General features: G+C 42.4%; 1 protein-coding gene across 13 annotated transcripts in view; it reads left to right on the top strand.

Moving 5' to 3' along the window:
- mycbp2 (MYC binding protein 2) overlaps positions 1–24059 on the top strand; it is a 65880-nt gene that overhangs the window by 33443 nt on the left and 8378 nt on the right. For 4 of the 13 annotated variants that reach the window (XM_044365994.1, XM_044365988.1, XM_044365991.1 and 1 more), the window contains 33 exons: positions 91–282; positions 1453–1659; positions 1774–1911; positions 2126–2304; positions 2394–2536; positions 2655–2755; positions 2852–3070; positions 3186–3408; positions 3962–4080; positions 4288–4375; positions 4537–4586; positions 4701–4873; positions 6088–6232; positions 6415–6621; positions 6928–6983; positions 7058–7173; positions 8145–8242; positions 9323–9439; positions 10988–11128; positions 13460–13684; positions 14717–14849; positions 14961–15086; positions 17535–17717; positions 18704–18808; positions 19318–20955; positions 21083–21252; positions 21374–21621; positions 21727–21894; positions 22436–22593; positions 22699–22898; positions 23159–23308; positions 23399–23559; positions 23741–23897. In XM_044365994.1, the coding sequence (XP_044221929.1) occupies positions 91–282; positions 1453–1659; positions 1774–1911; positions 2126–2304; positions 2394–2536; positions 2655–2755; positions 2852–3070; positions 3186–3408; positions 3962–4080; positions 4288–4375; positions 4537–4586; positions 4701–4873; positions 6088–6232; positions 6415–6621; positions 6928–6983; positions 7058–7173; positions 8145–8242; positions 9323–9439; positions 10988–11128; positions 13460–13684; positions 14717–14849; positions 14961–15086; positions 17535–17717; positions 18704–18808; positions 19318–20955; positions 21083–21252; positions 21374–21621; positions 21727–21894; positions 22436–22593; positions 22699–22898; positions 23159–23308; positions 23399–23559; positions 23741–23897 (6534 nt within the window). The remainder of the gene's footprint in view (positions 1–90; positions 283–1452; positions 1660–1773; positions 1912–2125; positions 2305–2393; positions 2537–2654; positions 2756–2851; positions 3071–3185; positions 3409–3961; positions 4081–4287; positions 4376–4536; positions 4587–4700; positions 4874–6087; positions 6233–6414; positions 6622–6927; positions 6984–7057; positions 7174–8144; positions 8243–9322; positions 9440–10987; positions 11129–13459; positions 13685–14716; positions 14850–14960; positions 15087–17534; positions 17718–18703; positions 18809–19317; positions 20956–21082; positions 21253–21373; positions 21622–21726; positions 21895–22435; positions 22594–22698; positions 22899–23158; positions 23309–23398; positions 23560–23740; positions 23898–24059) is intronic. The other 9 variants (XM_044365995.1, XM_044365992.1, XM_044365993.1 and 6 more) reach the window with 9 other exon arrangements.

The following is a 24059-nucleotide window of genomic DNA, read 5'->3' as shown; positions in this document are numbered from 1 at the left end:
ATGGCCTCTGATCATTACCATATCCTATTCTTGTGAAAACTTATAACAATCAAAACAATATCATAATTGCACCTTCTTTTACAACCGTAGACTGAGGAGAACCTTATGGGCATGACCAGTTTCCGAGAGGTTCTGGAGAAGATGCTGGTGATTGTGGTGCTGCCAGTGAGGAAGAGTTTGAGGAAAGAAGTGGAGCTGTTCTCGCCGCATCTGGTCTCCAACACCTGTGGCCTGCTGGCCTCCATCGTCTCTGAGCTCACTGCTTCTGCCCTGGGCTCTGAGGTAACCTTTATATATATATATCTACAACACACAAATGCACATTAAACCCAAAGGTAGGGCCAGAGGGCTTGGTCTTCGCAGACATTACACCACTCTAGTTTCCTTTAGAAAGACATTGAATCCTGATGTGCTCTTTGTTTTTCATGTCATCTGTTCTGTGTTTTCTGTGTTAACATCTGGTGTCTTTGTCATGGACAATTACATTGTGATTGTTGCCCACTGATCGGGATGCTCTCTGCCACATTCGATTTTATTTGGAACAGTTTCAGCTCACAATTATGTTAAAATGAAATCTCACTTTGCTTGATTGTTGTAGTCCAGCTGTGTAAGTTGTAGATGAGGTCACTGGTGATGAGAGATCTGTCCACCAGAGTTCACATCTTTCCTCATTCCAAATCATTTTACTTAAAGCTCAATTGTTATACAACTAACTTTCCATAGTGACAGCTCTTGCTTGGAACAAAGCAATTTCTTAATGGTTGTCAAAAATCAGTAACAACAAGGGGGCAATGGATTTTTAGTATTATTTTATGATGAGTCATAAAGTGGGTTGGACTGTCTGATGTCTGTTGCTCTCCCTCTCTCACATTCTTTATTCAATTATCATCACTCTGTCTGTTCACACGCATACCCATGTACCGCAGTCAAGACACAAGTTCTCATTGCCATAGTAACCGCCACTCGGCTGCAGACCTCACCATCACAGTTTTTTTTTCCCCCCAGTCTGTTGTTAGGGAAAAAACTCTTCCTCCCCAGGGCACCTGAATATGTCCCTCTGCAGCTGTGTCTGGCTCCCTGTAGTCAGCAGGGTGATATAAATAGTAACAGATTACCTAACACTTGCCAAACATTAGATGTTTATATGACGAGACCTTTTTTCTGCACTGTTTTTGTCCGTAAATGAAAGACATGGATGGCATTCATATATGGATAACATCCATTACATTATTTTTTATTCTTTGTCTTCAATAAAGCCACCTAATGGTACACATACTGCTTTTTGATGATGATCTTTATGCAGAGAACTGGATTTTCAGTCAGAATTTCATTGTTTGATAATATTTGCAGTAGAACTTGGGTATTCCTCTTTTAATCTGTTAATCAGCCCTATGAGGTTTGTAAAAGGTTTGATATAATGATTACATATCTTATTGTTTCCTTGCTTATTAGGTTGATGGGCTGAACTCTCTGCACTCTGTGAAAGCATCTCCTAACCGTTTCACCAAAACAAGCCAGGGCCGCAGTTGGAACACGGGCAATGGGTCACCGGATGCCATCTGTATGACAGTGGACAAGCCAGGCGTTGTGTTGGTTGGCGTCTGCGTGTATGGAGGAGGGGGCATCCATGAGTATGAGCTAGAGGTGCTCGCTGATGATGTAAGAGATTATAAAGATTTCAGATTATATGTAAGTGCTCTCTGGTATTGCTGACCAAGATTTCAAGCTTTGTTATTTCACTATTTGTACCATATTTGTTCCCTCACCCTTCAGGCGCAGACAGAGCACCCAGGGGACTCGGCACATTCTCACAGGTGGACATCTCTAGAGCTGGTGAAGGGTACCTACAGCACAGATGATTCTCCCAGTGATATTGCTGAGATTCGCCTGGACAAGGCTGTGCCACTCAAGGTACATATACAGTACCAGTCAAAAGTTTAGACACACTTTCTCATTCAAGTGATTTTGACAGTGTGTCCAAACTTTTGACTGGTACTCTATATCAATAAAATAATATTTATATGGTTTGCTGTTGAGATACAACTGTGAGGATGAAACTATTGTCTAAATTCATACAATATGAGGCTGGTTTTGGATAAAATAGTCTGAATTTATTCTTTTGTAGGAAGGGGTGAAGTATGCTGTTCGATTACGAAACTACGGCAGCAGGACTGCTAACGGGGATGGAGGTATGACCACAGTGCAGTGCTCTGATGGTGTGTCCTTCACATTCAGCACCTGCAGCTTGAGTAGCAATGGGACCAATCAGACAAGAGGACAGATCCCACAGATTCTCTACTACAGGTAATCACAAAGCAAGAATTTTCCTACATCAGATATCTGAAGTATTTGGGGGTTTTTTTTCTGACCAAAGTGTTGTCTCATGGCTGAAGGAGTGAGTACGATGGTGATCTCCAGTCCCAGCTGCTGAGCAAAGCCAATGAGGAGGACAAAAACTGTAGCCGAGCTCTCTCCGTGGTCAGCGCTGTGGTCAGAGCTGCAAAGGACCTGCTTCACAGGGCATTTGCTGTCGATGGTAAGCTCAAAAAACCTATACTTGTAACTTGGTAACTGCTGACAGCTACTCATACTAAATTTATATCATATTTGTTCAGCCTGTTTTCAGTTTTATCTATGTCCTTTGTTGTCTCCAGTGGATGATATCCCCGAGCTATTAAGTTCCTCCAGTCTGTTCTCCATGCTCCTCCCCCTTATCCTGGCCTACATTGGCCCTGTGGCTGCATCTGTACCTAAGGTAAGAGGTCAAACCAGGAGGTAAAACTCTTCATCTTTAACTAATAAATTGTCTTTCCCTCATGTGGCATTATGGTTACTCATTTACCCCATCCAGGCTGCTGTTGAGGTCTTTGGACTGGTTCAAGAGCTGTTACCTGCTGTCTCCGCCCTCAACCAAAAATACGCTCCACCCACCTTCAATCCCAACCAGTCAACAGACAGCACGACTGGCAACCAGCCTGAGCAGGGCCTGTCGGCTTGTACCACCTCAAATCACTACTCAGTAATTGAGAGCGACCACCCTTACAAGCAATCTGGTGTCACGCAATACAGGGTAAGTTATCCTTTAGCATGTTAACAGCTTAGCAAGTAACTTACAACTGAGAAAGTAAGAGACAAGAACGTCATTCAAATTGAAACTAATCCTTTTATGCATCACCTTGCCCCAGGTATCATTCCCAGATTGTGTCCGTTGGACCACCATCGAGTTTGACCCACAGTGTGGCACTGCACAGCCAGAGGATGTCCTACGTTTGCTCATCCCCAGCCGCACCCTCCACCTGTCCTGCCTTGGGGGCAAACCTCTGATCCATGACACCATCAATACCTGGACTGAGCTCAAGAAGTTCTCTGGTTCCACGGGCTGGCCAACCACTGTCCTTGTGCTCCCAGGTGAGAAAGGCAGAGCAGTGCAGCATTTATTATTGGACATGTAGCTTCAGGCATTACGATAAAATTATCATTTTGAACAGCACCACATTAAATCCCTAAGTTCCAAAAACCAGAGACTTAGTAAATGTCACTGAGCATGTAAATGCATTGAAGGTCTTTGCTAAGCTAGTGTGCACTGCCCAAGTTATTGTTCCAGAAGTTCAGTTTGTGAGGCAGCAGCACTGTATAGCACTCCTAAGATCAGAGCCAGGGATAACATGCTTACATACCTGAAAGGGGGGACTGAGAGCAAGAGGCCCTCAAACTGCCTGTACTATGGTGACCACAAAGCCCCACAAAGGCTATCTATGCTGAGCAAGAAAAGCAGGCACTTATCCTGTATTAAAATGAATGTGTCAACTGTGACAGCGCAAGCAATGTTAATGTTTTGTCACGTTATGTAGTATAAATAAGTAGTAACACCATTGTAAATCCACCAATTATTATTTACAGAACACTTCCCACCACCTGTCTCACCCTTCATTCACTGTTTTTCTGTCCTCTCTACTTTCAGGAAATGAAGTTCTGTTTTCATTGGAAACAGCCTCGGATTATGTGAAAGATGAGAAAGCTTGCTTTTACGGCTTTAAGTGTGTGGCTGTGGGATATGAATTCAACCCTGGCCCTGATGAGGTACAGACATTGTATATTTTTCTGTGAATCGTGTAGCAGGTTGGCCTTCTGTCTGTCTGGATAATAGTTGCCTGTGTTTGGGAATCATAATTAGATCTCACGAGTAAGCTGCATTCTGTATGTTATCTGTATAATGAGAAATGTGTGTGCAGCCAGAGAAAATTTCGAATGGACAACTTTTTGATTAAAGCCTTTTGGATGTTTCAGGGTACCATTCAACTAGAGAAAGAGCTGGCCTACCTGGGCAGTGTGTGTGCTGCGGCTCTGATGAAGAAAGACCTTGCACTCCCTATAGGTATGGAAAATAATGGATGAGGGTATTTTCTGGAGCAATGGTTAATAAGCTGTACTTATGATATCATGATACATTGTATTGTGTTATTGATGGGAGCAAATTCATCTTGTGTGACATCTCGAGTAAAGCATTCATCTCTTACTCTAATCTTTTAATTTCAGGCAATGAGTTGGAGGAGGATCTTGAGATTCTTGAGGAAGCCTCTCTTCAGGTGTGTCATCTGCTAAATTCAGAGATATTGTTTAGGAATCAAAATTATCTTGTGAAAAGGATTTTTATCTGCACTCTTCCCTCCTTGATTCCTCTTTCCTTTGCCCTCATCTAGGTGTGTAAGTCCCACTCTGGGATACTGGGGAAGGGTCTGGCCTTGTCTCACTCCCCCACCATTCTAGAGGCCCTGGAGGGGAATCTGCCTCTGCACCTTCAAACCAATGAGCACTCTTTCCTTGAGGACTTCATCACATGTGTACAGAGCTCAAGTGGAGGACGACTGGCAAGGTAAGATTTTGTGCAAGGAGCCAGCTTGTGCACCTCTAGCTGTCTCTTGTCAATTCTTCTTACATGACAAGAACAAAAAAATGAACTGTTCATTACCAATTCTGAAATATGCAATAGTGGTGAACTGCATATTAGCTTTGCCCCTACAATTTAGGTTCTCTTACAAACATCCGTTTTGGCGTCTCACTATGTGGAATGCTCTCTCAGCATCATCCTCAGAAGCCTCTATATCATTATTCCAGCCAGTAGTTCACTCTTCACCATAGAGTGGGCTTTGAGAGCGCATGTTAGCTGTTGCCATCACCACTGTTAACTGACCCAACTAACAGTGTTGGCTACTGCGTACAGCCACCAAGCCAAGTACCACAAGCTGTAGTCCACTAAGCATACCACACCTGCCCAACCCCATTAAAAGGTTTTTCCAAAACAAAACAAACTGCTTGTCTTGCTCGCCTAAGCTAACTATACCAAGCGAAGACAGACACCAAACCACCACCCCGAATGAGTCCCTTTGGTTACAAAATCGCAGGTTTGGACACTCATAGTGTTTGTGTGTTATGTGCATCGGGTTGCATTCAGTGTATATATAAGTGTCTATTCCAGTTTGGGAAATTCGTCCCATTCAGATGGTGTCTGCAAATGCTGAGATTAATAACATCTTCACAAGTGGTGATTCCACGAGGCAGACTCTACAGATGCCACTCGTCGACAGTAATGGTTGGCATCACTGGGGTTGAGTTGAGCACGTCACTTTCACCACCGTATCAGTCACTGGGATAAGCTTATCTGGCAATATGGTAGACTGCATATTCCTCATAGTGAGACTCCGAAAGGAATGCTTGAGAGAGAGCTTGAGGTTACTTATCCCGTAACCCCTGTTTACCGATAACATGAATGAGGTGTCTCACTAGAGCACCCTCTCTGTGTAAAGCGAGGAAAAGGAAGGCTTATCTTGAATGATGAGTGCTGCCATGTCGATAGGTGAGAAGCATAGCTCCTCCTTGACACAAGCATTAGGACTGGAATAATGATATAGAGGCTTCTGAGGAATAACGCAGAGAGAGCGTTCCCCATAGTGCTACATCTCACTCATGTTATCAGAGAACACGGGCTTACAGGATAAGTAACCTTAAGCTTTGATTGGTAATGCCCAGGCATCATTACAAATGAGTCATTTACTATCCTGTCAACGTCCCTTTGATCTTTTCTTCTAGGTGGCTGCAGCCAGACTCTTATGCAGACCCCCAGAAGACGTCTCTGATCCTGAACAAAGATGACATTCGCTGTGGGTGGCCAGCTACTGTTGTCGTACAGACCAAAGACCAGTATGGAGATGTGGTGCATGTCCCTAACATGAAGGTCAGGATAACTGTTTTAGCTTCTCTGCTTCAGAGACATAAGTATTTTATAAAACTGAAATGACAGAAAAATTTATTGTCATTGTCAAATCCTCCAAGTAGTGTTGTGGTTCTTTAAAGTTGTTATTTAACATTGTACTACTGTCTCACATCTCTTATGTTCCTCATCTGTTTAATTTCCAGGTGGAGGTAAAGGCTGTGCCTGTTTCCCAGAAGAAGTCGTTGCAGCAGGAGAATGTGAAGAAGCTGCAGCGGCTACCTGGAAGCTCCTCTCCTTCGTCCTCTGGTCCCGACCTAACGTTTGGAGGTCTGCCCATGCCCAAGCTGGAGGCCACATACGAGCCCATGATTGTGAAAGAAGCTCGCTATATTGCTATTACCATGATGAAGGTCAGCCTCATGTAACTGACTTACAACTCACTCACAAACTATCTTGTTTACCCTTAGCAAGCTGCAGATTTGCACAGGGGGTAGCTGTTTGGTCATCAGATCTGTTGTTCACATACCAAACATTATAAAGTTAATAATGAAATCTGTCAAAATTATTCATACAGAAATATATTTCACAGAGGTCCAAGGGCTGAGATAAAGATAACAGGCCTGAAAATTTACTACTTTTTCTGTAATTATGATATTGCTCTAGATTTTGTCAGATCACGTTGTTACCTCAATACTTGTGCTCTTTGTGATTTTTAGGCATATGAAAACTACTCTTTTGAAGAGCTGCGCTTTGCTTCCCCTACCCCAAAGAGGTAAGTGAGATAATGCAGAACCAAGCACATTTTCCATTTAGATACAATCTACTTACTGTTTATATCCCACTTAGGCCCAGTGAGAACATGCTGATTCGTGCCAACACTGATGGGACCTACAGTGCCAACTGGACGCCAGGAGCAGTAGGCCTTTATACAATCCACGTCACCATTGATGGAATTGAAATAGGTAAGCTATGTCAAAGTAATTTAATGTATGTCCGTAAGAATAGCACTTCTGTCCTCTGAAGCTTTTCCCACACAGTGAATAGAAGGTATGCATTGATGTATTTTATATATGTGATACCACCAACAACAAAAACAACAATAAGCTTGCTACGGCCATTATGCATGGGAAGAGCTGTGTGTATATTTTACACCACGATCTGTACATACCAGACAGTCCGTGCTCTGTGAATGCTGAAATGTGGCCATAGTTTGAGTTTCCAGACATACATAGGATATAAATATCCTACATGTAGCTTTACACCAGTGAAGTAACTACCCTGTGGCCTTGATGTCTTAGCTTTTAAAAGCTTAGTGTAACTTAGTGAAAACAACACGTTGGACCCTGAAAGTCAGTTGTGCACTGTACAATGGTGACATTTTGAGACTAAAATGCCCCTTTTAAAATTAATCATTAATGCACATACACTTAAATGTATTTTAACATGTAATTATGTAGTTTTTGTGCTAAATGGTAAGTTTTGCTTATTTTAGTCAGTTAACATTTGAGTTGATGGTTTTACTCTAAAGGATTTGGACTGGATGTTTCATTGTTGCTGCTGCCAGTGGAAAACATGAGTAAAGCGCAACTTTTGAGCCTAGTCAGTAACATGTACTTCAGAGGATACTGTTGTTAACTGTGGATAGACTATTGTGATATTTATTACACGTTTCATTCAGAAACCTGTGTGCTTTTGGTTAGTTCCTTCACTAGCCCCTTAGAAAGTAATTCTTTGCTTGATTCTTTCTGAATCTGTTCACGCAGATGATTGAACAGCTCTTTTGAGCAGTGTTTTTCATGTTTTTTTACAATGTGTAAATGCTGAATTTTGCATGTTTGCCACACAGGGGAGAGTGACTAGCAAGTGGCATTACATGCAAACCCTTTGTATGATAAATCAGTATTTCCATCCTTTAAATTGTGAATCTTTTTAGATGCTGGCTTGGAGGTAGAAGTCAAAGACCCTCCCAAAGGCATGATACCGCCTGGCACTCAGATGGTCAAACCAAAAGCTGAACCTCAGCCCAGCAAGGTGAGATTTTTCTTATGATTAAACATCGGCATCACAAAGCATATTAACAAACCTATAAAATGCATACATACTTGAAATCACCCATCAAATACAGCTCAACAGACCAAAAACTATGTGTCCTGTCTTATACACTTGCTGACAATTTCTAAATACAGGTACAAACCATTAAACTCAATTCTTACCTACTTGTTCAATTAAGAAATATTTTGATATGAACTCTGAAAGGAAAGACTCCCTCTAATGTGAAAGGATTGTTAGAATTGCTATTCACACTGAAAATCGACACCTTTTGCACCTCTGCACAGCGTTTACCTTTTTTCACCTTGTTTTGGTTTGCTGGTCTGATGAACCAATTACTGGTCAACAGAATGTCATGGATATCTGTCTGGTCATTAGGTGGTAATTGGGAGGACTCCAGTGTGATGTTGCTGTACTTGGTTGAATGTGCAAATAAGCACATGCTTGCTGATATGTTTCCCATAATGTGACGAGGTGATATATTAAGGCTCATCCACGTGTTTGTTTGGAGTCTTTCTGCCACTTAGTGGTAAAATCTCTTCATGTAGATTAAGAGTTATTCACAATACTCAGGTTATAGTGTGCATGTGACCACTGTATATCAGCCTTGTCGTTTGTTCTAGCTGCAGTGATTGATTATTACTTACTAAATAAAAAAGCAACTGAACTCTGTACTTGAATTACAGAGAATCCATAAAACAAATAAGTTTGGGTCATCATTGTTTTATGAAAGTTGTAACAATTTTGATTTTGATCCATAATGGGGAAACAAGCAACAACATGCACATTAAATCAGCACCATGTCTAAATATATAAAGCAGGATTGAAGCAATCTTCATCCAACTGGTGTTATTCAACATAGAGCTCCTGTAGTTTCCTCATCTTTCGCTTTGTGAATGCGTGTACTTGGAGGAAGGTTCTGAGTGGGTTAATGCATGCAACCTCAAACCGTCAACTTTCTGCTTCCTCTTCTTTCTCCTCCTGCTTCACTTATTGCCTTTATTTCTTTCTGTTCTTTGCTCCTGCGGCTCACAGTCTCCATCTCCCCTCTGCTTCTCTCAGGTCCGCAAATTTGTGTCCAAGGACAGCGCAGGCCTGCGTGTGCGTAGTCACCCCTCCCTGCAGAGTGAACAAATAGGCATAGTGCATGTCAATGGCACCATCACTTTCATTGACGAGGTAATTGACTTAAGCCCTGGGAGAATATAAGTTGTAGACTAGACTAGCTGGAGCACTATCCACTTTTACTCTATTTCTGTGTTTCTTCTTCTATAAATCAATAAGGACAGAATCATAAATATTGTAATCATAATATGTTTTGTCTAGAACAGTTGTAATTTTGAGTCCTCTTTGGCTTCTCTGTATTGTGTATAATTACCTCTCTCAATAATGATTACTACTTTCTTTTAAAGCTTATGAATTTGTTCCTCTTATTTTATGTTGCTTCATACTTTTGCAAAGCACTCTGAGGCTACATGAAAGGTGTGAACTCGTGCCAAAAAGCCAAATGATGCGATGCAAATCAGAAATCAAAAATGGTAGCATGCAAAGCATTGACTAAAGAATTTCCCCTCTAGTCCCTGAACTTTATAATGCAACACATATTTGCCAGTCCTACGCAATATCTCCACCCCCAGCCTTTGATAACAGCACTAGTGACGTTTTCTGTGTATTACTTGCACCTGACATAACCTCAACTTAAAGCCCCTTTCAGACATGCTCCTGTTTATGTTAATATTTACTTTAATCTGAATTGCCCAAGTCACCTTTACGTAAAAATGACAACAATCTCACTACGTTGGACCTAGTAACATTTTAACTTGGCTCAAGTGTGAATTTAATGTCGAAAAATTAGCGTTAAGGCCACAGCAGCACAAGGTTGAACAAGCAATGAAGAAATGGCACAAGAAATGTAATGCAAGTTTTGTTCACCTTCAAAAGAGCACTCGTTTAATTATCATCTCTTATGCACAAAGAAAATAATATCAGATGACTTGACTGACAGTTTGCATAACTCTAAGAATTTTTCCCCCTCGCTGTGAAGGTAAAAAGAAAGAGAAAACCCATTAAACACCCATAATAATAATCAAACCACCGTCACACCTCTATATTTTTAATTTTCATCCATTCAAAGTGCATAGAAGAATATATGAATATCCAGGAAAATTCTTTGCACATCAAAATCTTGTCAACCTATGCTTGGGCACTGTCAGTCATTAATTAAGACTTCAGCAGCAAAATTGCTGATGCAGCCTGTGAAAGAACGGACAACAGTCTTCTTCCTTATGAATCATATCATTTTATATAACATATCATAACTTTTTTAATTAGTTCTGCTCTCCGCGGTGATACTGCTCCCTCTTGCACACCAGGTACCAAATATCACGCAAGCATGTGGCTCGTTCTGTAAATGTCCTGTCATGCTTGTATAGTCTTTCTGACTGAATATAGACTATTAGGAACATGAACATAAAGATCACCCACATCTGAATTCAAAAAGCCATCGCTGTAACAGAAAGATTAAGACGTCGATGTTACGTATTCCTTATCTGAAAAGGTTATCGTCCTCTAATTTGATTGGAGACTTTCCTGCAGCCTCAGAGGTGTAGTGTGTATGTGTGTGTATGTGTGCGTGTGTATGTTTGTGTGTGAGGGTGCTGCCCCTCCTGTTTCCATAGTAACAGGATGCCATGGCTGTGCTCTGCTCTGTTGCTTGTTTTCCCGTAGATCCACAATGATGATGGTGTGTGGCTCAGGCTCAATGATGAAACAGTAAAGAAGTACGTTCCCAGCATGAATGGGTACACTGAAGCCTGGTGCCTCTCTTTTAACCAGCACCTGGGCCGGAGCCTACTGGTCCCAGCCGACGTAAGTAGAAGGCCTGCTGAGCAGTCTGACTCCGTTTAATAATGACAGAGGCTCCTGCGCTGTTCATTTGGGGATAAACTCACAGATCACCTTTGTTGTTTAACGATAACGGTTTTCAAGGACTTTCAAGTGTTTGGCACCTACTCCCCAAATGTCCTCGAAGCATGGTAAATTGAGAACTTCATCAAAGTATAACTGTTTGGGGTGTTCTCTTGCATGAAATATCTATCCGAACAACACTGAGTATGAAACTTTCACTAACTCACTGTGCAAGAGAACAGCGGCTGGGAGCGTGCATGCATTAACTCATGTTTAAAGGTGGAAAGTTTACCACAATATGACCATCATATGTTTAAATGGAAGCGACACTTGTAAATGCTCACATGCCTAGGTAGTATATGTTGAGTGCATTGAAGTGAACCCCAATGCAGGAATTGACAGACTGAGGAGAAAGGTAGTAAAGGAGCAATTTCATCCTGTGGTTAAGCGGGTTAGTCTGCACTGTTCAGTCTTCTTTTCCTCATTGCCTCTAACTCACAGTTCATGAACACTGGCACACTACAGCATGTGATAACAAGGGTTTTTTTTCTCACATTTTGCTCCATGCCACAAAAACCGCCATGATATGAAATCATAATAAGGAATGTGATGAGTGTAATTTGAAGCATTTGCTATGATATTGCAGTACAAGGGGAAGTATCCGAAAGAACAGATGTTAATATCCAGGTGGTTTTCTGTCATGAAGCAATCACTGGACCACGCAAACTGTCAGTTGGAAATTGTACCTCTACTGCTCTACAATTCCACCTTTGCATTGGGATGCTTTAGGTGCTAGGAGGCTTCCATGTAAGGTCTCTGTCTGAACAGCATGACACACTACATCATCCAAGTGGGGAATTTTTTTGGAAGTTTCTTCTTTATATGCATTTCCTTTCTTCTTTTGAGGTCATTTGGTCATGGATTAGGAAATCACAACCATAAGGTGTTTGGAGTGAACTTTCAATCCTTTTTCTGCCCCTGCAACGGGTTTGATATTTTTTCAATGCATTTGGTCTGACACTGAATGAATAGTGCTCAAACATTTGACAGGCGGCCCCCTTTTATCACTGTTCCACAATTTCACAAACTGGCCGATCTGACAGCAGATTCTGTCCTCTCTTCTTCACTTCCTCAAATAACCTCTGATGCTGGAAATTCTAGACGAGCCAAGCCAGAAAAATTTTTTTCTTCTTCCAAAAAAATACATCAGCGCCTCCCCCCATTCTGTTCTCTCTCCTCTCTCGAGTCGTCTACTGTTTCTTGACTGTCTCACGATCTGTTGCTCAGAATGTCTTTAACGCTAGCCAAGGAGTCAGGGATATCGGCTTTTTGTCGTGGACCCCCTTAACTATATTCCCGCCACAGGTGAGTTGTATGAAGCAGGGATAAATAGCTTGACTGCCCCATAGTTTATCATCTTTGTTACTCTACGTGTCCTCTTGAACCCCTTGTGACTTTGTAGTCTTCCCACAGTGTTACAATCAGGCACAAGAGGTCGAAACACAGTTGCATGGTTGTCTGTATTGTGTAATTTTGACGTCTGAAGGCGATGATAAATCAGAGGACACTGCTTCTTCCATAAACTCCTGCAGTGCTCACGTTTGGGATTTTTAAGTAATTACTGTTCAAGCTTGTGTGTTGCATGGGGTTGAAGACACTAACTTCCAGTCTGTTGCATGAGGTCTTGTCTGAAAGGCTTGTCATGTTTAGTCCTGTATCCTTGTGTGTCATAGCATGCCTCCCTTTAGACTTGATGAAAATAAGAAAACATTTTGCTGAATCTGAGTCTATTGGTCATTTTTATTGCATCGCTACAACGTTGGTTGAAATGTTGAATTCTTGTGTACTAACTGCGAGCATTTTGATCTTAAAGTATACTTAAACTTTTATATTGAAACATTTTAAAGTACAGGATATACATTTTAAAATACGGGTGACCATTTTTTTTAGAATATTATTTAATGATTTTGAGGGTGGAAATCTATATAGGTTTTCAATGATGATGTGATATCTGGCAATTCATCAGAGAGAGACACAACCTCTCAGAGTGGCTTAAGGTTTTGGAGACTGAGATGAGAAATGGATTAGGTGGCTTTTTAAAGAAGACCTAATGTTCATACTTTTACGGGCTAGGTTTGCTGAGCATACATGCTCTTTTACAACAACACTGTAAATAGTGTTTTTTCTCCATAATATTACTTTGTAGTAAGTGAAGCTAGTCCTGCTCTGTCAGATTTCTGCAGCCTTTTGACATGTTACTCGAACTCTAATTCGTGCTCTTACCTCTTGCAGGAGGTCAGGGGCCAATCGGAGGAGAACGTGAAGGAGGTGAGCAGCTGCCCTTCCCACGAGGCCCCCACTCGGGTGCAGAACAGGGCAGGGCAGGGCGGCGGCCCGGGGCTTTATAAGGTAGTGAAGACCGGCCCCTCTGGTCACAACATCAGAAGCTGCCCAAACCTTAGGGGTATCCCCATTGGAATGTTAGTACTTGGCAACATGGTCAAGGCCATAGGCGAGGTACGCACTCACCCCAAATAATGAAATGTGTTTTTTGTGGATAGCGTTGAATAAATCGGTCTGTTTAGATCACGTTCATGTACTGTAGCTGCTGTTAGTAGATTTTGGCCTCACAGTAATTCTCTAACAGGCAGATTAGTATTCCCTCTTTTACTTATACTGAACTGATTTGTGAATGTAAAGAATGTAATCTGTCTTTCTAAGGGGAATACATCAGGTGCTTCTGGGTGTGGGTGTGTGCTCTGTTCTCTTTCCACTTGCTGAGGTCTTACCAACTGGCTGTGTGCTTCTTTACTTACTAATTTCAGTTTGTCTATAAATCCATTGCAGTTTCAGGGTGTCATATTCAGCTGCCTCAACACTTCTCAGAGGAAGTCTGATCACAAATTGCTGGAGCCGTTCTGTGCCTTGACTGTATCTTTCTTGCACTTGTAACAATCGTGTCAATGACTTGGTACTTTGAATTTTCAAAATTGTCTTTGGCCTGGTGACCCCTCTTTTGGATATGACCTGTCATTGGCTGCTGTGGTGTGTCATGCTGTTCAATAGTTTCCTCTCTGAGTCTGTACTGGAATGCCCTGTCTGGATCTGGGAGGTGCAGCCTGCACATACTAATACTTCCATCTGTGTCTGTTTTTTCCAAAATGACAATATTTCAGGGAGTTGAGAAAAAAACAACTTCATGCATTTATCTTTCAATAAGCTACCCCTTTTTAGAGTAAGTCTTTATTCTATTTTAGCTACATCAGTTTTGTCCCGCAGTGTCTGCTGATACACAAAATCTAATTCATGTGATCTACTGCTGTGAATTTTGTATGTTTCAATCAGATGAATTGAATGTTTGCATGTTAGTGATCTACTGTCGTAGAATTTGTGCCATGGTTTTGTCCGTGCAGTAATGACATGAATGGACTGGGATTAATGTGGAAAATGGCTGTGACTAGTTTTTGATAGAGGAGGGCTAGACAGAGTGTGTGTGACTAAGTGTTCAGTGTGTGTGAGTATGGATAAAGAGTGTTGTTTGTGTGTCAGGTGGTCAACTCAGAGGGAACCTGGGTACAGCTGGATAAGAACAGTGTAGTGGAGTTCTGTGAGAGTGATGAGGGAGAGGCCTGGTCGTTGGCCAGAGACCGTGGGGGAAACCAGTACCTTCGCCATGATGAGGGTAAGCCACTACACTGCTCGTAACCAAGATTTTAAGTCAACTGGGGGGATTTTTGATCATCAAAATGTTAAAAATTGTCAGATAACATTATCTAATTATTTGCTCTTGTAGAACAAGCACTGCTTGAGCATGGGGCCCAGACCCCACCACCCAGCCCTTTCTCTGTGCAGGCCTTCAACAGGGCCACATCTTCAAATGGAGCACAGGGCTTTGACTATGGCATCTCCAACAACAAAGGTGAGGTCAACTTGGTGCATTTTCAAGAACACGTCCTTAATCTCCATGTCAATTTGCTTTTAACATCCACATCGTTTGACGCATTTGCATTCTAAGTTTTTGAGTGCTCAGACAAGGTTTTGAGTGATGTTTTACCATCACTGACATAAAGTATATCTCACCTCTAACTTCCCTCTGCCCACTTTTCTTGATTATTCTCTGCTTTACTGTTACTTGCACTACCTGACTTCTTCACCATGCTTTTGACTGAGAATTGTCTCACAAATACTTTGATAAATTCACTTATTTCAATTATATAAATTGATCTATGTGGTAAGGTTGTTTCATAATCTTTGGGTTAGCAGTCCAATTTCCTCTTTTCATGCAAAACAAAACACGGTTTATATAAAATCACCTCCACAAGATGTACACGATCCAGTATGGATCAATCAGTTCCTTTAAAGTCACTGATCAATCATCTCTTTTTATTTATGCATGTTTTTATTGTCTACTGTTGTTACTTCATGCCTAACATCTCTGCAGTGTCAGGCATATGTCTGTCTGTGTGCATGGGCCAGTCAGTGTGCTTCTGTTCAGTTGGACTGCTATGGGCTCTGTTTAGCTGGGCACTATTCAGGCAGCTCCAATCCACGTGAATGTTACTTCAGTGGGTTAGCTCAACAATGATAACTGGCCCTGAACACATTGTGAACACACTGTGATTTCACCTTTTACCATTTGTTGCCGTAATTTAGTCTCTTTGAAAACATTAAATCATTTACATAATGACTGTTTTCTTAAAAAGTATGAGGAAGCACTGAAAACATCACCAGAATTAACTCATTACTTCTGCTAAACCATCCAGAATTGGAGTCTTTCTGTCTGAATATAGGCCTGACACTGTTTCAATTATCTTTCAGATGCCTTACTTTCTCCTCACTTTGCTTTAAAAAAGAGGCTGTGGAGACACTTTGTCCTTGAGGGAACCATGGTTATGCAAATGATACAAATTCACAAATTCATGTCTCACAGTGGAATTAAAAAGTCCTATTTGCGCTTGTCACAAGTGTCTTATATCTGGATAAAAGCCAGATCCGATTTTATACATAGCCACATATATGTGACTCTGTTATGCAGCTCTGACTGCATCTATCTTGTTTTTCCTGCAATTGCTTGAAAAATGCCAATAAAACTCAAAAGAAGAATGACGTGCTTGGGCAAAGGACAGTTTAGCCAGTTGGCTGACAATTATAAATCAACAAACACATGGATGACTGGCAAAAGGTCCTTGGACATATTTTTGTGGGTTGAGTGTGCCGTCCCTACCACAAACACTTGTGGTTTCTTTTTCCTGAATCAACCATAGTGGTTCAGTTCCCCATATCCACACCACCCAGGCAGCCCCCCGCTTTTCCCAAATTTGGATTTTCTGGCTCCAACAACTGATGAAATGGCGGATGGTGGACCATTAAACTTGGTATCAAGAGAGAGAATGGAAGACTTCAAATGATACCTGATGCAGTGTCGGCTCGATATACAGTTATGGAGATACTTGTCTTTGGAAGTTCTGATGAGGTCATGCAGGCTTCTTTCCAAGAGTGACACTTAAAATAAAAGAGTAGAAAGAGACCCCCCTCTGCCCCTCCCTCAATTTATCTTTTTAATAGAGTAAATAAATAGTTACGAAATGGGAGGAACTGCTGGTTCTGGAAGTATATTTACCATCGTAAAGTCCTATTTGAAAGTCTTTTCTGTTAATATTGTCCTCAATGATCCTCAAGATGGAAACACGCAAGTCTCCTGGATCATCGCAATACGACACGCTTATGTTACCGCCATCAGTTTAATTTCAACTTTGTTTCTTAGAAGATGAGAAGAAGCCGGTCAGAGGCGCCAATCAGAGCTGTAGCAAATTCAGCATGCTTCGTCATTGCAAATGGGAACAAAACACAGCAGAATATGAAAGTGAACAGATCAAAACAGTTTAAAGTATTGGCAGGTTTTTACAAAGCGGGATCTTTACCTTTAAACTCAACATTGAAGCTCAGTGATTGGGTGTTTCTTACCTATCACTGAGTCATAGATCACTTCTTTTTTTATGCACACAGGCTTGTACCTTTTTGACTTTTTTATTTTAAGTTCATTCGTCATTTTTGCCTTTATTGGATAGTGTTGTTATAGGTATAGACAGTCAGGAAGTGAGGGGAGAGACAGGGGTCCTCAGCTGAAATAGAACCGTGAACGTTGCGGTAATATGGTATGCGTCTCAACAATTCAGCCTTTCGACTTTCATCAAAGAACCAGATGATTCCTGATCCAGTTACTCATCGTTCATATTGATGATCCTCCCATTTCGTACATATGTTGCCTTGAAAATGAACACTTGAGTTACCCTCATCCCCCTTTGAAATCCTCAAACCGTAGTGTAAGCTGTAGTTTTTCCCCCCTCCTCTGTCTCCATGTTTGCAGGTGACCGGCTGAGTGCCATACTGAATTCCATTCAGTCTGGGCCCTTCCTCTCAGCAGCTCCCTCTTCCTCCGTATTTGAGCAAGCCGCCCAACCTCCCTCCTCCTCCTCCTCCCTTGTCCACAGCCCATTTGTGTTTGGACAATCCCCCTCCCAACTGTCTCAGCCACAACCACAGCTTCTGAGTAAGTGTGTCCAGCTTTCTGGCAGCGCTTGCTTGCACAGGTGTTGATCATTTTCCTCCAAGCTCATTTTGTTTTATTCATTTTCTGGGGAGGGCAGGAGTGATATGTGACACATAACGTGCAGTTATGTTCTACGGTCCAGAAATATCCTTAACAAGCCGATATGTCTATTATTGAACGTTTAAGTCTTGTTTTTAAAAATAACAGGTGACGCTGGCTTTAAAAACATACAAAATTCACTCTTATTTTTTTTAAAACAAGATTTGAACCTTAATACTAGACTAAACGGCTTGTTAAAATGGATATTTTTGCCATGTGCTGAAATAATAGGCTGAGCTGATTATTTTTCTGCTTGCTCTCTTGATTGGTGAGCTTTCTTTTCCTTTTCCTCATTACCTTCATTGCTACTTAAACTTCATATCTGCATTTTTCGCCCTTGATTAACACCTTGTTTCATTCCTTGTCCCAACCAGACCAGGGCTTCACTGCAAATGTACCCAACAGTACGCTTAATAGTTTTTTGTTGTCAGTCTACAATAACCTCCTAAAACAGCAAGATTTCACACCGGTCATTAACTAACGATATTACATAGCCCAGATATTCATAGTTTGTGCTTTCACTGGATAATAAAAAATACCCCAGTTTAAAAAAGATGATTTTTGATCCAAAACATTTTTAAACTTGTATAGTTCTCTTTTTTCCTGTCAGTCTCTTCTTTTGTCTTGCTACTTTCTCTCTAATCTTGGTCATTTCTTTTTTTACCTGGTGATCTATTGATCTTTTCCTCTTCTACGTGTTTCTGTCTCCTAGTCTGTCATTTTCTCTACCTGTATCTTCCCATCACTTTAATGTTTTGTCCCCTTGCCTCTTCCAGTTTCACCTTCTTGACTTGACCCCATTGCCTCTTTGTGCTTTCTTTCTCTCTGTGGCGGCCTCCTTGCATTCCATTTCTTGTTTGTTTACCTGCCACTGTTTTCCGCTGTAGATGGTTCATCACGCAGCCTTGCTTCTCGTGAGCGTGTGCACAAAAGCAGTGTGTCCGTGGCTGGGCATGGTACTGCTCTCTCATCTCTCGCTCTAAGGCAAAAGGGTGGGTAATCACAGCATGCATGCCTCCCTCAGACTGAACAGAGGGTGGGTAGGAACTCAAGAAACACAGTCTTTTCTGTGGTGAACTTAAGTTTTTTGGCAATAAGATTTTAGGCATGTAGTGTTAGTGTCAACCTTAAAAACTGTGGCCAAATACAATATTATAATGGAGATGATAAACTCATGAGTTTTGAATCAAGTTCAGTTTAAAACTTTGTAGGATTTCTCCCCCCCCCCTCCCCCCCAAAGAACATCTATTAAAGTAAAAGTCAAGTTTGTTTAAGAAAATATATCTCTCACAGTTGTCATTTGCTTAACAAGGTATAACATCTTTCACCTTTGTGACTTAAGTTGTCTGTCTTTCTTCCCTTCATTTCATTTTACTGTATCTTTTTTACATTACATTTTTGTTTTCCACTCAGGTGTTGTGACTAGAGCTAAATGGTTACACTCTTACCGCTGATTATAGTCCTCTTTCATAGTGTAACTGTTTGAATTATTAACGTTTAGGTGAACGAGGGAACCTGATGTCTGGTGCACGGCCCATGTCCCCATCCTCCAAACACCGCCAGGAGAACCGCTCCCCCAAACAGGAGAGTCGAGGAAGCCGCTCATCCGAACAGAGCAGAGTCAAGACGGGTGAGGGTGGACTCTCAGCCAGTGAAGCTCTCATTCTGCGGTCAGATACGGCCAAACTGAGGTCTGACTCTCATAGCCGCTCTCACTCGCCCAATCACAACACTCTTCAAGCCCTAAAGGCAGATGGTAGAACCTCAGGACATCGGGCTGAGTCCCCTAACCCTGGCTCTCGCTCCTCCTCTCCAAAACAAAAAGGCGTATCCTCTTCAGGCAGGTCTAGTCCCTCCAGCACCTCCTCCCAGCACTCCACCTCAAGCAACCATGACAAGAACCTCCCAACTAAAGTTAGCCCGTCCTCCAAAGCCCGGCTGGAACCTCCCAGAGAGAGATCCAAATCAGATTCATACACTCTGGACCCAGACACTCTTAGAAAGAAGAAGGTCCCACTTACAGAGCCACTAAGGGGCAGGTCGACCTCCCCCAAACCAAAACTGTCTCCAAAAGATCCAAATAAAGGCATGATCAGCAATGCAGAGAACCGTGTTCCTTCTCCACACGTGACCCAAGAGAACCTTCACAGTGAAGTGGTGGAGGTGTGTACCTCTAGTGCTCTCCTCTCCAACGAGGATGGCAACGATGAAAATGCAGAGGCCCGTAATGCTGAAGACGGCTCATGTAAGGTACACTTTAGCATCGGCAAAGCCCCTGTCAAAGAGGAACTAGAGAGCCGCTCTTCACCCAAGGTCAGCCGCAAAACCTCCAGTCGACACACACGCCCAAAGAAAGACAAATCTGGGCCTCTGTTTAAAGGTGAGAGTACACCAAGGCTCACAGAGCCTGCCAAACAGGCAATGTCACCCTCTGTGGCTGAGTGTGCACGAGCGGTCTTCGCAGCATTCCTGTGGCATGAAGGTATAGTCCACGATGCCATGGCCTGCTCCTCCTTCCTCAAGTTCAACCCAGACTTAACCAAAGAGCACGCACCCATACGCAGCTCCCTGGGAGGACAGGGTGCTGAGGAGAAGGAAAGCAAGTTAAAGAACCGTCACTCCTTAGAGATTTCCTCTGCACTAAACATGTTTAATATCGCTCCGCATGGCCCAGATATCTCCAAAATGGGCAGCATTAACAAAAATAAGGTACTGTCCATGCTGAAGGAACCTCCACTGCCAGAAAAGTGTGAGGATGGGAAAGGAGAGGCCGCTTCCTATGAGATGACCTCTCATCCCTCCATAAGAGCAAAGTCAATCTTACCGTTGACGTTACAGCATCTGGTGGCATTCTGGGAGGACATCTCTATGGCCACCATCAAGGCAGCCACTCAGAACATGATCTTCCCCAGCCCAGGGTCCAGTGCCATCTTAAAAAAGAAGGAGCATGAGAAAGACAGTAAAAAGGCAAAGAAGGAGAAGAAGAAAAGGGAGAAGGCAGAGGTGCGCCCAAGAGGCAATCTGTTCGGAGAGATGGCACAGCTCGCCATGGGTGGACCGGAGAAAGACACTATCTGTGAGCTATGCGGGGAATCTCATCCTTACCCTGTCACCTACCATATGAGACAGGCTCACCCAGGTAAGAATACAGAAAGCTCTGGTTTGATTATTAGTCGCAGTTTCACAATACTTCTTTGATTAAAATGAATTATATCTATGTAAAATATGCTCTGTGACTTGAACATCCCGTAATATTTCTGTGGCAGGCTGTGGTCGCTATGCTGGTGGCCAAGGATACAACAGCATTGGCCACTTCTGTGGTGGCTGGGCTGGGAACTGTGGAGACGGAGGCATAGGAGGCAGCACCTGGTACCTGGTGTGTGATCGCTGTCGGGAAAAATACCTGAGAGAGAAGCAGACTGCCGCCAGGGAAAAGGTAGCCTGCTGCTGCAAGGCTGTAGCACTTAACCCTCTTTTACTGAAACACTGTCAGATTTTAACTCATACTGACTTCTTAGTCTACTTGAACTAATCCCTATCTGCATATTTCTTTCCAGGTGAAACAGTCAAGGAAAAAACCTCTGCAGGTGAAGACCCCAAGGGCGCTGCCCACTATGGAGGCCCACCAGGTGATCCGGGCAAACGCTTTGTTCCTGCTGTCCCTCAGCAGCGCTGCCGAGCCCAGCATGCTATGCCACCACCCTCCCCGGCCCCTGCATTCCCATCTGCTTCCTAGCCTCAAGGAGGGCGTGTCAGACGAAATCCCCAATAAAATGAGCTGTCTCTACCTTCAGACACTAGCAAGGTAGCTTAAACAACTCAGTCAATTATAGGTTGCCTTTTATAGGTAAGAAAAACCTACAGTAACATATGTTTTCATAATGATTCTCACTCTCCTGTCATCTCCCAGGCAACACACAGAGAACTTTGGCGCCTACCAAGATGACAATCTCTTCCAAGATGAGATGAGGTATTTGCGCTCCACATCTGTTCCTGCTCCCTACATTTCAGTCACCCCTGACGCCTGCCCCAATGTGTTTGAGGAACCAGAGAGCAACATGAAATCAATGCCCCCCAGGTAACACATAATCATTTAATTACCTTCTGTTTATACAACCTAGACACACATAATGAATATTCAACTCACGGCACTGTTGTTAGCAAATCTGTCCTTAAGGTTTTGAGGTGCCTGAGTATACAGGAAGCTCTCTGTCTCAAGTCAATTTATTCAAACACACATAATAACTTTGTTTTGACAGCCTTATAATCATGACCACCCTCATTCTATACAGTACAAAAGAGCGTGGCTGCTCCACTCTCTGTCAGGAATTCTTTATCGGTTTTTGTAAAGCAAAGAAAACTTTTTAAGTGGTTGACTGTATCGCCCTCACTGTTTAACAAAAAGTCAATCAAAATCTCTGCCAAAATCGGTCCACATTTATCCTTTCATCCATCCCTACCTCCCACACTCAGTAGCTGCTGAAAATGAACACATGGACAGGCACACTGTCTTTTGAAAACATACTTGATGCAGTGCAATATTTAAATTGATTTTGATTATGTCAATGATGTTTTAATTGGAGGTTAAACTGTATATGTCTTTATTTGTTTTCTTATAGTCTTGAGACCAGCCCAATCACAGACAGCGACACGGCTAAGCGCACTGTGTTTCAGAGGTCTTACTCAGTCGTTGCCTCTGAGTATGACAAGCAGCACTCGCCCTCTCCGGCCCGGGTCAAAGCTGTGCCCAGGCGCAGGGTCCATAGTGGCGATGCAGGTATTTAAACTTAATCATTGAGAATTAAGAGTTCACAAGTGATAGTGAAGGATGAATGAGTTACAGCATCATCTGTAACAACGACCTGCTCTGTCTCCCTTACAGAAGTGGGATCTTCACTGTTGCGCCACCCATCTCCAGAGCTTTCTAGGTTAATCTCGGCCCATGGCTCCCTCAGTAAAGGGGAGAGGAACTTCCAGTGGCCTGTCCTGGCGTTTGTTATCCAGCACCATGACCTGGAGGGCCTGGAGGTGGCCATGAGGCATGCATTGAGGAAGTCTGCCTGCAGGGTATTCGCCATGGAGGTACAGCTGTCTTAGCGGCAATATTTTGCTCAATCTCAGAGCTCAATTTTGCTTTAATTATTGCTGATTATAAAGCAGTGAGTCTTGATTATAGGCAATTAGTTGACTCTACGTTGTGAATTAGTCAATTAGATTTGTATACTTAATTAGCAAATATATTTTTATTAGGCTGTTCTATTGTTTATATGTAATTAATGCTGTCCAAATGCACTATTAATACAAAGACTAATTAGTATGATTTGCTCTTGGTGTCCCATCAGGCATTCAACTGGCTTCTGTGCAATGTGATCCAGACCACCTCCCTGCATGACATCCTTTGGCATTTTGTAGCATCTCTCACGCCATCACCGTTTGAACCTGAGGACGAGGAAGACGAGGAGAACAAAGGGAACAAAGAAGTTGTGGAACAGGTGATGAGTGGCTGAAAGTCAAACAACATGAAGCATTATTTCTACTTGGCTGTTGCATTTTCTTATCATGATCCTCTCCTTACCCTACAGGAAAGAGACCTTGGTGTCTGTGAACACCCTCTGTCAGACATCGTTATTGCTGGGGAGGCAGCTCACCCTCTCCCCCACACCTTCCACCGTCTCCTTCAGACCATCTCCGACCTCATGATGTCACTTCCTAGTGGAAGCTCACTTCAGCAGATGGCACTTAGGTACAGTTTCTTATTTTTGTGATTAATTCTCTATTACATACAAAAGATGAAGAAAACCTGCAAGCAACAAATTGTTTTCGTTATGCATTTGTGACAATCTATGCCTCCTTGTATTTTTGCCTGTTCTGAGCTTCATGCACATATTATGGGTAATGTAAATATTCGTGTCTCATTCTTTTAGGTGCTGGAGTCTCAAATTCAAGCAGTCCGACCACCAGTTCCTGCACCAGAGCAACGTTTTCCATCACATCAACAACATTTTGTCCAAGTCAGATGATGGAGACAGTGAGGAGAGCTTCAACATCAGTGTGCAGTCAGGCTACGAAGCAATGAGCCAGGCAAGATAATATGCACTTACTCAACAGGGATTTAACTGTATTTACCGTATATCCATCATAAGTCTGTTCTGTGTTTATAGCACAGACAGACACAGCAGTAAGGGTCTCATTGTTTCTGTTGTTAATTCACCGATCTGACATTGATGTATCTATGTGTGTTTA

Source organism: Thunnus albacares, chromosome 11 (assembly GCF_914725855.1).
Source record: "Thunnus albacares chromosome 11, fThuAlb1.1, whole genome shotgun sequence".
Taxonomy (NCBI): Eukaryota; Metazoa; Chordata; class Actinopteri; order Scombriformes; family Scombridae; genus Thunnus; species Thunnus albacares.
Note: the sequence above shows the minus strand (reverse complement) of the source record. Positions and strands in the feature narration are given on the sequence as shown.